The 17895-nt window shown below is 32.4% G+C and overlaps 2 protein-coding genes across 2 annotated transcripts in view; both read right to left on the bottom strand.

Annotated features, from left to right (window-relative positions):
- The window catches only part of LOC127709190 (transmembrane channel-like protein 5), a 293058-nt gene that overhangs the window by 82994 nt on the left and 192169 nt on the right, over nucleotides 1–17895 (bottom strand). The window lies entirely within an intron of this gene.
- The window catches only part of LOC127709198 (uncharacterized), a 46965-nt gene continuing 32940 nt past the window's right edge, over nucleotides 3871–17895 (bottom strand). Inside the window, exons 3-4 of the mRNA XM_052214603.1 lie at nucleotides 10348–10442; nucleotides 3871–4082 (exon numbers count right to left, since the gene is read on the bottom strand). Coding sequence (XP_052070563.1) covers nucleotides 3957–4082; nucleotides 10348–10442 — 221 coding nt within the window. The 3' untranslated portion in view covers nucleotides 3871–3956. The remainder of the gene's footprint in view (nucleotides 4083–10347; nucleotides 10443–17895) is intronic.

A 17895-nucleotide genomic window follows, 5' to 3' on the forward strand; every position in this document is an offset into this window, starting at 1 on the left:
CCCTTAAGGAGTTATTGCCCTTTATAGTCAATTTTTAACCATTTTTCGTAAATTTTTGTAATCTTTTACAAAAATCTTCTCCTCTGAAACTACTAAGACAAATTTAACAAACTTGTCCACAATCATCATTAGGGTATATAGTTTAAAAAATGTGTCCGATGACCCCGCCCGCGAACCAAGATGGCCGACATGGCTAAAAATAGAACATAGGGGTAAAATGTAGATTTTGGCTTATACAACGTATCTCTGAAACCAAAGCATTTAGAGTAAATCTGACGAGGGTAAAACTGATGATCAGGTCAAGATCTATCTGCCCTGAAATTTTCAGACCAATCAGGCAACCCGTTGTTGGGTTGCTGCCCCTGAATTGGTAATTTTAAGAAAATTTTGCAGCTTTTGGTTATTATCTTGAATATTATTATAGATAGAGATCAACTGTAAACAGCAATAATGTACAGCAAAGTAAGATCTACAAATAAGTCAACATGACCAAAATTGTCAATTGACCCCTTAAGGAGTTATTGCCCTTTATAGTCAATTTTTGTAAATTTTTTCATAAATTTTGTAAATTTTTGTAAATTTTTTACAAAATATTTTCCACTGTAACTACTGGGCCAAGTTCAGATAGATAGAGATAATTGTAAGCAGCAAGAATGTTCAGTAAAGTAAGATCTACAAACACATCACCATCACCAAAACACAATTTTGTCATGAATCCATCTTTGTCCTTTGTTTAATACGCACATATACCAAGGTGAGCGACACAGGCTCTTTAGAGCCTCTAGTTTTATTAGAGATAACATAGTGTATGTTTCATCAAAAAAAAATATTTTAATAATCTTACCATGGTCTATCTCCTTTAAAATAATTGTTTTACACCACATCTATGCCTAATGTCAATTACGCTAAATGTTCTTTTAACTTAGGTCTCAAATTCTGTACTAGAAGGTTTCACAATGCTAGAACCTAGAACAAGATGGAAATCCATAGCATTGAACAGTGTACAATTTGGATTTTTCCTAATTTACAGGAAAATAAACCCAAAAGATTTCCTTCTCTTATTTCATACCATAAGATATACCACAAAAATGTTCAACTATTAACAATAAAATTGATTGTCTCTAAGTTTACATGAAACATCACAAAGTGAGACTTTCCTCAACTCAAAAATTGACCCATCAAAATATCCAATCACATTTTAAGAAAACCTAACTACTTTTGACAAGTTTAATTAAACCTTGATAAAGCCCATTATTGTTTGTCTTTATTGAGAATCTGGTGTTGATGTTAGATAATGTCTTTATTGAGAATCTGGTGTTAATGTTAGATAATGTCTTTATTGAGAATCTGATGTTGATGTTAGATAATGTCTTTATTGAGAATCTGGTGTTGATGTTAGATATTGTCTTTATTGAGAAACTGGTGTTGATGTTAGATAATGTCTTTATTGAGAATCTGATGTTGATGTTAGATAATGTCTTTATTGAGAATCTGGTGTTGATGTTAGATGTCTTTATTGAGAATCTGGTGTTGATGTTAGATAATGTCTTTATTGAGAATCTGGTGTTGATGTTAGATAATGTCTTTATTGAGAATCTGGTGTTGATGTTAGATAAAGTCTTTAATGAGAATCTGGTGTTGATGTTAGATAATGTCTTTATTGAGAATCTGGTGTTGATGTTAGATAATGTCTTTATTGAGAATCTGGTGTTGATGTTAGATAATGTCTTTATTGAGAATCTGGTGTTGATGTTAGATAATGTCTTTATTGAGAATCTGGTGTTGATGTTAGATAATGTCCTTATTGAGAATATGGTGTTGATGTTAGATAATGTCCTTATTGAGAATCTGATGTTGATGTTAGATAATGTCTTTATTGAGAATCTGATGTTGATGTTAGATAATCATCCATTACCTACAGCTTTTATAGAGTTGGACCAACGTAAAGCTATCATGAGTTGTGTAGGCTTGTCCATTGCTGAAGACACCTAGATGTCTAATTGAAAAACAAATAATGAGTTGCTGAATTGTCTCACAAGTCTCACAAATGATTAAAGACATTTCTTCCTGAGTAGTTTCTGTTTTAATACTTGATACACCTTATCACTTTCTTTTCACCATTACTGGACATCACAGAGGTTCCTGTAAATTTTTGGAGTCACAAGAGAAAATGTCTGATACCACAAAGCGAAAGGGATTGGTGTATGACTTCAATATTACAAGTGTCACAAATTCTCAGGGCAAGTGTTGCAGCTTTCCAAAAAGCAATATAGTCTATATGACCCAAGGACAATAAACCACCATTGCTTACCCTATATGAGTACTTGTAGTTTTTGTCTGGCCTGCCACTAGGGATAGTGATCTGGCGGCGGGTTAACTAACTACTTTAAAGCTTAATATTTCAGAAGGTAGAAGACCAGGATACTTCATACTTTGTATATAGATGCCTTATGTTATGAAGTTTCCGTCCGACATTTGTCTATTGTCATTGACCTCATTTTCATGGTTCAGTGAATACTTTTGTAATGTTAATTTCTCTCTTTTTATGAGTAATAGGATAACTATATCTGGTATGTGTGTACCTTGCAAGGTCCTCATGCTTTTCAGACAGTTTTCAATTGACCTTGACCTCATTTCATGGATCAGTTAATAAGGTTAAGTTTTCATGGTCAAGTCCGTATCTCAGATGCTGTAAGCAAAAGGTCTTCTATATTAGGTATATGGAATGATTGTAAGGTGTACATGTCCAACTGGCAGGTGTCATCTGACCTTAACCTAATTTTCATGGTTCAGTGGTTAAAGTTAAGTTTTTGTGTTTTGGTCTATTTTTCTAATACTATAGGCAATAGGTCAACTATATTTTATGTATGGCATGATTGTAAGGTGTATGTCTGTCTGGCAGGTATCATATGACCTTGACCTCATTTTCATGGTGCATTGGTCTGTTCAGTTTCCTGTTTACGATGAACATGTCTGGAAGGTTTTATTTGACCTTGACCTCATTTTCACAGTTCATTGCTCCATGTTAAGTTTTTGTGTTTGGGTCTGTTTTTCTTAAACTATAAGCAATAGGTCAACTATATTTGGTGTATGGAATGATTGTAAGGTGTATATGTCTGTCTGGCAGGTATCATATGACCTTGATCTCATTTTCATGGTGCATTGGTCTGTTCAGTTTCATATTTAAGTTTGTTTCTTAGATACTATATGCAATAGGTCCACTATATTTGATCCATGGAATGATTATAAGGTGTACAAGTCTGTCTGGATTCATCTGACCTTGACCTATTTTCATGGTTCTTTGGTCAATATAAAGTTTTCAGGGTCTGGTCTGTTTCTAGTATTCAAAAGCAATGGGTCAACTATATTCAGTGTATGGAATGATTGTAAGGTGTACATGTATTTCTGGCTTGGTTTATCTGACCTTGACCTCATTTTCTTGGATCATGTTAAGTTAATGTGATACTTGTAGTAAAACTTCCTATTTAGGACTATCAACATAAAATCAATGGTCAGTAAAGCAGGCGAGACATTTCAGCGTGTGACTCTTGTCTCAAGAAGTCAGCATTAATTTATGTGTGAGTTTTCAGTTTTCGTTATCCTTGTCTTTACAATTGTGCTGGTTTTTGTTGTTATTTTTACAGTGTTCAGATCACAGGCATATTTGACTGCAGACAATTTAAGGTGTTTTGCTTATGTCTAATTTTGTTTTGTTCTCCCTAATTTTAAAATTGTATATACAGCTTTGCCATCCAGTGTACCCCAAAAAGTCATACAGAAACATACAGTACTCACTAGTATTTCATTTGACTTTTTTTATGTCAGGGTAATTTGATAGAATAAAGTCTTAAGAACCATTAACTAGTAAAATATCTCTGAAGTTTTTTTTTAATTGACTCTGTTGTTTCTGAAACATCGAAATTTTTTCTGATTTTTTTTAAATATTTTTATTAGCATCATGAGAAAAAATCAAATTCATCTTCAAATTTGTCAAAGTCTGTGTTAGAAAATACAGTTGAGTTATCTACAGGTTCCATCTTTTCATCATTTTTCGATAATCTTCCTTTGTTATACTTTAAAATCTAAAAAAGAAATACAGTATCACATTACATATATGTAGATTCTTAAGTGTTTAGGGTTTAGCAAATATCTGCAGTACGAGGAATGATTAGCATTGGAATTACTCAGTAATGAAATATTGTCTTACAATTTATTTTATATTTTTGAGGTGGGAGCCCATATCTTGAGATTCCATATATTTATCCCTGTTTTGTATTTTGCTTTTTTTAATTGTCATGGACAGGAGATTTTATATATTGGTTAGTTAAAAGCTATAAAAATCAAGAATATTTAGTCTTATTTATCAATAAAGATATTTGACCTTGATTATAATTGTAAGTCTGTTGACATTAAATTTTGCAACCTTGACCTTTAAGCTAAAGATGCAGATCTTGGTTGTGTAGCTATAGTGGCAATGAATACTAATACAAGGTATCAACATTTAACTCCAACTGGTTTTCAAGATAAAAACAGTTCTCAATATTAACCTAAGGTCTGTAATGTTAATCTTAGTTTATGACCTTGACTTATGTTTATTGTAACCTTGACTTTCAATCTACATATTCTATAATAGTTTTCTGCCCAAGAGTTTATCTAAGTCCAATTGAAGAAAATGAACCAGATTAATGACTGTCCAAGACACTGCCAATCATATGTTAATTAAATACAGCTGTTGCCAAATGTGAGTGACACCAAAATCTTATGCAACCAGGACTGTCAGGACTGTGATATTTGTTACATTTAACACCACTTGATGGTATTAAATTCCGGATAAAAAGTTTTGTTTTATACAACTGTTTTGTGGCAAATCTCTGTTTATCATTTATAGTGGTAAACCATCAAAGGGGCAGAATAGATAACACAAACATGATTATGGAAAAAGCTGCTTGGCAGAAAGACCAACAGGACATCAAACATATAATAACCAAAAAAATGTAGTGAAATATTTAACATGAAGGATCATAAATATAAATTTATTAAGGAATGACTGTAATATTTTTTTCTATCTATGAAGAAATAACATCTAAAATGTGGTGCACACTGAATAACCTGCATAGCAGGTCATTTAAAAGTGTGCACCACATTTTTAAGGTTATTTCGAAAAGACAGAAAAAAATATTACAGTCATTCCTTATAACCTAATTCTAAATTCCATTTATAAGGAGTAAATCATGAAAAAACATTGATGACGTCACAGTCACATGACAAAATCGTGTCTATGAGCTGATAGACAAAAAACTTTCAGTCAATCAGAAGACGTGTTACATCCAAAATTAAATTATTCAAATATGTTTCAACAATACAGTTGCAAACATGGAATTTGCTGTGAGGTATGAGTTCTTAATCTAATGGCTAAAAAACTTTCAGTGACTGACAAGATTAAGAACAGCGGAATAAGCATTTTCCTTTGATATATGGTTTATAAATCCAAGTACATATCCTTTGGTTATGTCTAATATTCTTTAAAGTTTTTTGGACAGATCATGTTGCACGACTAGCATAGAATTTTAAGTAGAAATATAAGGCTCCAAACAAATGTACTTTATTGAAAAAAGATTATTTTATCTTGGCCATCGAAATGTCCCCTGCCACTTTATAACTGTGTAATATTAGTCTCTCAAGAGTAGACTAGAATAATGCCAGACATCCAGAGTATGATGAAACATTTTTAAAAATATTTTCCCTTAACACTGATTATTGAATGTATAATGAATTAACTACCAGAAAATCAATCACCATACTCATAAAACATCACATCAAAATTATTCATGATTAAGTTCTTGCATGCAATAATTGAACAAAAAATTGCCAGAACTCCAGCAAAAGTCATCTACTCAAAATAAAGGTATATTATCGGCAACTTTATATGATGAAAATTTCACCAAGTATGAAAGCTTTTACAAATATATATTTCAATTGTTGCAAGAATAAAATGAAATGTTCAGAAGGCGTTTAATCAGAAGCCATTAAAATGGCTCTGTAGAAAACATAAAGATACCTTTAGGCGTATAGATATTGCGTCAAATATGAGAGTTAAAAGTCCCAATGACAATGCAATGACAAACCAGAAAATTTTCAAAAACAAAAGCTAGTCTACAATCACCAATCCCAACAATAGTGTTAAGGCTGGTACACACAATAACATTTGCATTATAAGATTTGTATCATAAGATTTTATTATTATAAGACTCTCTCGTATACCTACAGAGATTAATCTTATAAGATTGTAAACAAATAATAAAATTGCTCATACTTTTCTTGTCAATTGGTGTTCACAATGGAAAATGAAGTAGTTACAACAGTCTCTTTTGCTTTTCCTCTAATGAAGTTACTGAGAAAGGGGAAAGCTAAAAGAAAATGTTGGACAAGAACTTTAATCAAATGGAGTAATATTATATTTGGTTTATTATGCAATATTGGGAGACTTGACGATTAGGGAAGATCAAAATACTGACGTAGCTTTAAATTATTTATGGTACTTTGTGTCTTCCTCATTCCAGTCCAAATAAATAAGTTTTTTCAACATCTCTATTTGTGATGATAACCATTTGTTTTCAAGAACCACATGCATTTGATATTGTAAACGTGCATACAAATGACCCCATAATGGAACAGTTTGATTGGATGAAGATAAAAGGTCAGCTTGGATTTGTATTAAGGATAGAACATTGATCTATTCTTAACACAATCTTATAATATACTGTATTAAGCATGTACACAAGGTAAGATTTTGTATTACAATTCAAGTCTTATAATATAAATATTATCCTGTGTACTTGTCTTTAAGTGTTAAGTTATTTGATCCAAGTATACTAGAGCTAGTGAATGACATTTAAAACTAGATGTGTCACAACAATATGAATGCCTGCAAGAAAAGCTTTGAGCCATTTTTAGGAGTGGAAATTTGAGAATGAAAGTCCGTATAACTGTTATTTTCATGAAATTTTCAAAGTCCAAAGCCTGTAATTTCGGCATAAATCAGTGGAGCGAAAACCAAACCTGAACTTGATCTGTAACTCATCATAGTAGACTCACATACTATAAATCAGCTCAATATGTGAAGGCATTTGGAAAAAAAGTCAGTATAAGTCCAAAGCCTGTTATTTCGCAAAAATCAGCAGAGTGGAACCTAACGTTAACTCAATCTGTAACTCATCATAGTAGAGTCACATACTAACTAGAGGCTCTAAAGATCCTGCGTCGCTCACCTTGGTCTATGTGCATATTAAACAAAGGACACTCTACAACATTATAGACAAGAATAGAATTCATGACAAAATTCTGTTTTGGGGATGGTGACTTGTTTGTAGATCTTACTTTACTGAACATTCTTGCTGTTTACAGTTATCTCTATTTATAATGAACTTGGCCCAGTAGTATCAGAGGAAAAGATTTTTGTAAAAGATTACAAAAATTTATGAAAAACTGTGAAAAATTGAATTTAAAGGGCAATAACTCCTGAAGGGGTCAACTGACAATTTTGATCATGTTGACTTATCTGTAGAGATTACTTTGCTGAACATTTTTGCTGTTTACAGTTTATCTCTATCTATTATAATATTCAAGATAACCAAAAACTGCAAAAATTTCCTTAAAATTACCAATTCAAGGACAGCAACTCAACAACGAGTTGTCTGATGCTTCTGAAAATTTCAGGACAGATAGATCTTGACCTGATGAACATTCTTATCCTATGGGGGGTCAGATTTGCTCTAAATGCTTTAGTTTCAGAGATATAATCCAAAAACTGCATTTTACCCCCATGTTTTATTTTTAGCCATGGCAGCCATTTTGGTTGATGGGTGGGGTCATCAGATACATTTTTTAAACTAAATACCCTAATTGATGATTTACGCCAAGTTTGGTTTAATTTGGCCCAATTGTTTCAGAGGAGAAGATTTTTGTAAAAGATTACAAAAATTAACGAAAAATTGTGAAAAATTTACTTTCAAGGGCAATAACTCCTTATGGGATCAATTAAAAATTTTGGTCATGTTTGACATATTTGTAGATCTTACTTTGCTGAACATTATTGCTGTTTACAGTTTATCTCTATCTATTATAATATTTAAGATAATAACCAAAAACTGCAAAATTTCCTTAAAATTACCAATTCAGGGGCAGCAACCCAACAACGGATTGTCTGATGTGTCTGAAAATTTCAGGGCAGATAGATCTTGACCTGATAAACAATTTTACACCCGTGTCAGAATTGCCCTAAATGCTTTAGTTTCAGGGATATAAGCCAAAAACTGCATTTTACTATTTTTAGCTATGGCGGCCATCTTGGTTGATTGGCGGGGTCATCAGATATATTTTTTAAACTAGAAACCCTAAGGATGATTAAGACCAAGTTTGGTTTAATTTGGCCCAGTAGTTTCAGAGGAGAAGACTTTTGTAAAAGTTAACAGACGAAGACGACGGACGCCAAGTGATGAGAAAATCTCACTTGGCCCTTTTGGCCCAGTTGAGCTAAAAATCAGCTCAATATGTGAAGGCATTTAGAAAAAAAGTCTATATAACCGGAATGACAGAATGATGGAATGACGTATAAGGTTAACACTTTATGGTAACGACCACTTGTGGCGGGGTCATAAAAAAACTTATTTATTTGACCATTAATATCCCATAAAACAAATCAGAATTTTTTTCAAATCTTACAGTGTAATATGTTCACCAACTCAAGCAATTACGTAAATCAATCAAAGCAAACTCAAATTATGTCTTAAATTTTGCTACAGTACTTATCCAGAAGGCATTGGCCTATTGCTATACCAATTGCTTAAAAAGTTTTACCCAATTGCAGTATGTTTTCACCTCTACCTAACTGGTCAACTGGTAAAACAGTTTAGCAAATTGCTTCAATGATAATAAGGACAGTAAATCTTACAATTAAAGTCCTGTAACTCTGAAACACCAAACCAGTAAATTAAAAAAAATCCAAAGGGAGCTTCTCTTCATCATTCCCAGTATTAAAAGTTTTGAGGAAATCAATGCAGGCATACTGGAGCTAGTGCTCAATGTGTGAAAATTTACCTTAAATCTAATGGTTAATGTCCCATAACTCTGGAACTACAAAGCCAAAAATGTTCAAAATAGAAAGGGAGCATTGTTTAAAGCATATTTGAATTATTGAGTAAACGTTGCCTCAAGACTTTCCAATTGGTGGTATATTATTGTCAACTATACATAACAAGGAACAATCCTACCAAGTATAAAAGCTTTCAGACATATGGTCTTAAAGGAATAGCATTTTCCAGGTATATCAACATCAATCATATTACACTAAGCCAAAAATGGTCAACGACTTAACATCTCATAACTTCTACAAAAATTGTCATCATGGCAGTGGATATATAGATCAACTAAGCATGACAATGCTACCAAGTAAGAAATCTTTGTGGAAAACAGTCCCAGAGTAGTAATGTTCACAAAGTGTTACAGAATAAAAACAAAGACTATTTGTACATGTATTGGGATGTGGGATAATTACTGTACAAAGAAGCATATAATGATAATGGCACCATCTAGACATTAATGAATACTAATGATCAGGTTTGTCAATGTTTAATGAACTATACCAGTATATTGTACAGGGAAAACTACTCCTTAGTAAAACAATTTTATTATTCACAGTAAGAATCAAAGCGATGTCTATTTGCTAATGCTATTACCACACACGACTTAATTTTTGACAATTTAAAAAAATATACAGATGCTAAAATTACGATTACTGTAAATTCAGAAATTATTGTGAGGTGTCTATCATTGCTAATAATGCAACTGGGTGATTATCGCAATAATAAGCACTCGCATTCTGATATCTGATACATATATCTATATGCAGATATTCCTGAAATTGCAATAATTAATCTCCCATTTTTGTCAATTCTTCAAAAATCGCAATAATAAGTGTATGCAATACTTTCTGATTCTACAGTACATTAATATAGCACTTTCATTGTGACAAGTAATGACTAGAGATAATGGACTATTGTGACTGACCACCAAAACTTACTTAGTGCTAGTATGTAGAATTGTAAGTGTTGGAATTTTGTCACCAAGATTTAAAGCTTCAATTTCTCTAGTAGGTCACAAATCTTTTAGATGACTTTGCTTTAAAACAACATTTAAGTTAATTTCACTCTAGACTCTGTTATCTTTTGCTTTTTTTATTCTGGCTGGCTGACGAACAGTCCTTGGACTTCCAAGAATTCTATGTGTGATAAATTTCTATGCTTTTCCTAATTTTTTGTACAAAACTGAATGAATGATGTCTATACTTACCGTTTTAGTTGTTTGGCTATCTGTTTTGTTAAACTTAGATAACTTTTGTAAAAACTCTATGCTTTTTTCTGTTCTATCTTCGTTTTGTCTGTTTCCTGTAAGAAAAAATAATGGAAGTTATACTGTATCATTTCTCAGTAGAAATTTGAGGTTTTAGCAAGTGAAACCATACAAAAGACTGATTTAATGAACACAGACTTTTTTTTCGATACAGTTGCAACGATATCATATCAGTTATGAAGACAATAAAATTCAAAGCAATTCCAAGTAAGATTTCTTTTCTATATAGTGGGTCAAAAACATTTGAGAAAGTGGAACTGCATCTTGAAAATTAATCATGTTTGAAACATTTTAAAACGGGAGAAAACAAAATTAACAAACAAAAAAAGAATATTTATTACTTTTGTATACACTTATAACATTAGGTTTCTCATCTATACTTGTTAACAATCATGACATCTGAAACACATCTTCGCTAGCCAAGGATTACTATCCGACCAGCTCCTCTTCACCAGGAGAGTGTGGGATCGTAATCCTTGGCTAGCGAAGATGTCAGAAACATAATAGACCACAATAATAAAGATATGAAAAACCATATGCCTTTAAATTGACAAAGGAGTTGTTTTGAACTTCCTGTAGAGTTTCCTGTAACATACTTAATGAATTTCAAAGAGTACTGCTTTTTTTTAAAAGTTGATGCTACAAGTCATCATGATTTTCTTGTAAGGTGTAAGTTCATTGAAGCCCTTCCAACTTAAGGATGAAGAACAGCAATAAAAACTCCATTGACCATTTCTACTTCTCAATATGAGTTTGGTCTCCATCCCATATCCTTTTTCCATCAGATGCTCCATATAAATAGGGTAACATTTATTGAAAATAAAATAATGTAAAACATAAAAGCATCTGAGAACTTATAGTACACTAAAAATGTAGAAGGGTCTAAAATTTCTTTTCTGTTAAGGTTGTTGCATATATTTCTTTTTTTTTAAGATAATAATTCAAATTGTGATCTTTGTAATAGTTTTAGTAGCTGTGTGAAAGAAATCACTTGTTAAATCAGTAACTAAAATTGAGGAAACCCGAAAATTCAATGTTGATATAAAGTAGTAATATTTCTGATAAAGACAAAAATTGGTAGATAAGTGTATATGTAATTTTTTTATGATATATCATGGAATTTAAAGACATTCTATCCAACAAAGATATCTATTTCAAGATTGATGATGCTTTCAAGGATGTGATAATCTTGTCAACATTGTTTTCTTCCTGAATTCATCAGACTTCTACCCACAAAGTCCTCTCCATACAATTAAATTAGTTTCATGCAAAAAAACTGCTTTTTATGCAGAATTATGTTAGTTTTGCCCCAACTGTGAGAATTTTTTGAAACTGACCACTGTATTTAATGTCACTGATTACGAGAATCCTAAAATGTTAAAGTCGGTGAAAAACATATCACTTCTAATTAAGGATGGAATTTTTTGTGTGATTATAAGAAGTTGCACATGTAGTCTTCTTACAAAAATAATCATGGTCTTCTTAAATGAATTCGACAAGCAAATAAAATGACGTCAGTGCTTATACAACCTTATAAAACAATTTTTAGATGTTTTCATTCAACAGACCTTTCTAAAACATTAATTAGATATAAGAAGATGTGGTATGAGTGCCAATGAGACAACTCTCCATCCAAGTCAAAATTTATAAAAGTAAACCAATATAGGTCAAAGTACGGTCTTCAACACGGAGCCTTGGCTCACACCGAACAGCAAAAAATGGCCCCAAAAATTACTAGTGTAAAACCATTCAAACGGGAAAACCAACGGTCTAATCTATATAAAAAACAAGAAACACTTATGAACCACATCAACAAACGACAACTACTGAACACCAGATTCCTGACTTAGGACAGTTCCAAACAATTGCAGCGGGTTTAAACGTTTTAATGGTACCAAACCTTCACCCTTATCTGAAACAATAGTGTAACATCACAACATAGAAAGACACACTTGCCTGTAAAACAGTCAAAAACCTGAGTGTCTGCATTAAATTTTGTCTTCATCAGAAATGATATTACTTCATATAATAAAAGACAATTCTTAAACTTTTCTGGCTACAGATTTTTGATTAAACAGCCATGTGGCCAGGATGTGTAACATTAAACAATTTCCTTAACACAAGCAGACTGGCAGTCCAATGGAGAAGGTCTGGTAAGAGCTAGTTTTGGCCTAAAATTTGAAGTACATCTGATGAAAGATTTTTCACATTTTTCGAACACTTCAGTGTCTACTTCAGTCAATTCAATCAGTTAATGTAAATGATTTGAACTGATTTGGTAATTAAAGCTATAATATGAAAAATCAATCAAATATGCCATAAAACGTCACTTTTCAGATATTTTTTGTCTAAAATGAAAGTGGCCGCATTCATGTTCAATCAGTCTCAACCTTTATAATTATATGTTATGTATTATCATCAAATACAACATAAATTTATATATTTAGACTGAACACAAGTGCGGCCTCTTCTGTTTAAGACAAAAAAACATCTAAAAATTAGCACATTTTACTGCTAAAATTGTGAAGATTTCAATAATTTTGCATGAATTAATTATGCTCGTACCTGATGTATGTGCATTGTATTGTAAAAACAGCTCATATTTATGTAACAAAAGTATTCTACTTTCCAAAAATCGCTAAAAGTTAACAAGTTGGTAAAAATTGTATATTTTGGGGCCAAAAAGGGGGTCTTACCGGGCCTACTCCTTTCAGGCTCTTCATCCCTTCCTTGTAGAACCTACCTATTGTATTAATTGTTACCAGTAATAGTTTATTGTCCTGAATATGCATGAAATAATTGCTACTAGACATTAAGCAAACAACAATGAATTAATCTTTAACACCACTACCAACACTGTAAATGTCACAAGAGTGCACACGCTGAAATGTCTCGCCTTCTTTACTAATCATTGATATTATGTTGATAGTCCTAAATATAAAGCTTTACTACAACTTTCACATACACTTAACATGATCCAAGAAAATGAGGTCAAGGTCATATAAACCAAACAAGAAATACATGTACACCTTACAATCATTCGATACACTAAATATAGTTGACCTATTGGTTATAGTTTCTAAGATACAGACTTAATCAAGAAAACTAAACATTGACCAATGAACCATGAAAATGAGGTCAAGGTCAGATGAACCATGCCAGGCAGACATGTACAGCTTGCAATCCTTCCATACAACAAATATAGTTGACCTATTGCTTATAGTATTAGAAAAACAGACCAAAACACTAAAACTTAACACTGAGCAATGAACCGTGAAAATGAGGTCAAGGTCAAATAAAACCTGCAAGACTGACATGTACATCATAAAATATTATCATACACCAAATATAGATGACCTATTGCATATAGTATTAGAAAAAAAGACCAAAGCTCAAAAACTTAACTTTGACCACTGAACCATGAAAATGAGGTCAAGGTCAGAAGACACCTGCCAGCTAGACATGTACACCTTACAATCATTCCATACACCAAATATAGTAGACCTATTGCATATAGTATAAGAAAAACAGACCAAAACACAAAAACTTAACTATAACCACTGAACCATGAAAATGAGGTCAAGGTCAGATGACACCTGCCAGTTGGACATGTACACCTTACAGTCCTTCCATACACTGAATATGCTAGACCTATTGCTTCTAGTATCTGAGATGTGGACTTGACCACCAAAACTTAACCTTGTTCACTAATCCATGAAACGAGGTCGAGGTCAAGTGAAAACTGTCTGACAGGCATGAGGACCTTGCAAGGTACGCACATACCAAATATAGTTATCCTATTACTCATAATAAGAGAGAAATTAACATTATAAAAAATGTTAACTTTTTTTTCAAGTAGTCACTGAACCATGAAAATGAGGTCAAGGACAATGGACATGTGACAGATGGAAACTTCGTTACATAAGGCATCTATATACAAAGTATGAAGCATCCAGGTCGACCACCTTCTAAAATATAAAGCTTTTAAGAAGTAAGCTGCCGCCACTGCTGCCGGATCACTATCCCTATGTCGAGCTTTCTGCGACAAAAGTCGCAGGCTCGACAAAAAATGACACATTTACTATAAAAATACACTTTCACCAACAACAAAAAAATGCACATGATAATTCTTTTACACACACATATATATATCTTGTCATTTAATATCAACAAGTTTACTTAAAAATCAAAAATTGACAATTGCATCTATGAAATGTTAAAAATCTAATCTAATATCAACAAAAGTGCACACGCTGAAATGTCTCGCCTTCTTTTCTAATCATTGATATTATGTTGATAGTCCTAAATATAAAGCTTTCTTACAACTGTCACATAAACTTAACATTAACCAAGAAAACTAAACATTGACCAATGAACCATGAAAATGAGGTCAAGGTCAGATGAACCATGCCAGGCAGGCATGTACAGCTAACAATTCTTCCATACAACAAATATAGTTGACCTGTTGCTTATAGTTTAAGAAAAACAGACCAAAACACAAAAACTTAACACTGAGCAATGAACTGTGAAAATGAGGTCAAGGTCAAATAAAAACTGCACGACTGACATAAAGATCATAAAATATTTCCATACACCAAATATAGTTGACCTATTGCATATAGTATTAGAAAAAAAGACCAAAACTCAAAATCTTAACTTTGACCACTGAACCATGAAAATGAGGCCAAGGTCAAATGACACCTGCCAGCTAGAAATGTACACCTTAAAATCATTCCATACACCAAATATAGTTGACCTGTTGCTTAAAGTGTAAGAAAAACAGACCAAAACACAAAAACTTAACATAAGTCATGAACCATGAAAATGAGGTCAAGGTCAAATAAAACCTGCCAGACTGACATGTACATCATTAAATATTTCCATACACCAAATATAGTTGACCTACTGCATACAGTATTAAGAAAACAGACCAAAACACAAAAACTTAACATTTAGCAATGAACCTTGAAAATGAGGTCAAGGTCAAATAAAACATGCCAGACTGACATGTACATCGTAAAATATTTCCATACACCAAATATAGTTGACCTACTGCATACAGTATTAGAAAAACAAACCAAAAAACAAAAACTTAACATTGAGCAATGAAACGTAAAAATGAGGTCAAGGTCAAATAAAACTTGCCAGACAGACATGAACATCATACAATATTTCCATACACCAAATACAGTTGACCTATTGCAAACAGTATTAGAAAAACAGACCAAAACACAAAAACTAAAACTATGACCACTGAACCATGAAAATGAGGTCAAGGTCAGATGACACCTGCCAGTTTGACATGTACCCCTTACTATCATTACATACACCAAATATAGTAGACCTATTGCTTATAGTATCTCAGATATGGACTTGACCACGAAAACTTAACCTTGTTCACTGATCCATGAAATGAGGTCGAGGTCAAGTGAAAACTATCTGACGGGCATGAGGACCTTGCAAGGTACGCACATACCAAATATAGTTATCCTGTTACTTATAATAAGAGAGAATTTAACATTCCAAAAAATCTGAACTTTTTTTTCAAGTAGTCACTGAACCATGAAAATGAGGTCAAGGACATTGGACATGTGACTGAAGGAAACTTCGTAACATGAGGCATCTATATACAAAGTATGAAGCATCCAGGTCTTCCACCTTCTAAAATATAAAGCTTTTTAAGAAGTTAGCTAACGCCGCCGCTGCCGGATCACTATCCCTATGTCGAGCTTTCTGCGACAAAAGTCGCAGGCTCGACAAAAAACAGACCAAAACACAAAAACTTAACACTGAGCAATGAACCTTGAAAGACGGACAAGGGTAAAACTTAATGCCCCCTCCGCTACCGCGGGGGCACAAAAAGTGTGGAAACTGATTTGCCGGACTGACGGATGGACAGACAGACAGACAGAGTGCAAACCTATAGTCCCCTTCGACTACGTCGGTAGGGGACTAATTATTAGCTCTTTTGTTGAATGATATCGACTATGGTTCAGCTATTGAATGGATATGTTGAATAACACAAAAAGTGCATGTAAAGTGAACAACCTTTATTTAGTTTTGCAGTTCAGCTAGCAACAATCAGTCATTCTTAATGATGTATTTTTGTTACATATTTATGGCATACCATCGATTGACCCGATAAAGTTAACCACATGTTACATAATTTTAATTAAATTAAAGTTTTTACATCCAGTTGGTTAACATTCAGCAATATTCAGTATGGTGATACCATTTGACTTATCATTGATATTGAAAACAATAAACAGTAGAAATTCTTTATCAATGTGCTATATTGAAATGAAAAATGATTTTCTTTTCAACAAATTCATTTATATTATTAAGTGGCAGGTTCTTATATTACAAATTCCATAAATAACCATTTCAGTGCATTTGCGTATAATTGTTTTTAATAATTTGCTTTCAGCTTTGCTATAATGTTAAATTCACCAGCAAATACAAAGAGCAAATATATTTCAATGCTTGCTAAAATTTTCTATCTTCAAAAACAATTTATCTTTTATATATACCAATCAATTTATATCTTCTGGTATATATGAGTTTTATCTATAGAGACTCAGCTGCCATGAAATATTCAAGGTAAAACCAATTTAGTTGTTTAGAAACAAATTTCTCCCTGAACTCTTGCTCACAGTTTTAAGCTGTATCTATTAAATTCCAACAGTAAAACAAAATCAAAAGTGACTTTTTCAAAAAGCAGGAAGAACTATTCCATCAACAGTTATGTTATTCACAAAAATGAGATTGATTTACCCAACAAGCACAATCTGAAAGCAGTGATAAAAATAGAGAGGTCAAAAATACCCTTACATGCAGCAACGTAGAGATAACAACAATCAAACATTCCATGAAAAAGTGAAAAAACTAGGGAAATTGTAGTAACCTGTGTTCAGTCGTTTAAAACATTCCATTAAAATTTCAATCAATTTCTAAACGAGGTTCTCCATTTATATCTGAAAACCACATTTTTTCTAAATTTTTCCAACAATCAAGTACCATACATGTAAATCTTGAATGGTAAATGTGAAAACGACAAAAATAATATATAACCTGATTTTAATTGTCCAAAACATACCAATAAAATTTCAAATAATTTCAAAAAGGGGTTCTCTATTTATCTTTTTGAAACCAAAAAGTGAGATGGACGCACAAACAGACATGAGGTGTACTATATAGCCAGACTCTGTCGAGCGCGGTATAAAATATAAATCCCTAACTAGGAATTATTAATTTTGTCAAAGGTTCTTTTATAGTTTTACAATATGAGTTATTTGCAATAATTTAAACTGTATGAATATTAATGATATAAGATTGAAAACGCTGAAATGTCTCAATTACTTTTCTCATCATGTTTGAATCGATGTTGAAAGTCTTTAAGATAAAGGTTTTACTACAAGTATCACATAAACTTAACATTAATAATCAATGTTAAAGGATCAAGGTCAGATAAACCCTGCAAGATTGATT

Source organism: Mytilus californianus, unplaced genomic scaffold, assembly GCF_021869535.1.
Source record: "Mytilus californianus isolate M0D057914Y unplaced genomic scaffold, xbMytCali1.0.p SCAF_7, whole genome shotgun sequence".
Lineage (NCBI taxonomy): Eukaryota > Metazoa > Mollusca > Bivalvia > Mytilida > Mytilidae > Mytilus > Mytilus californianus.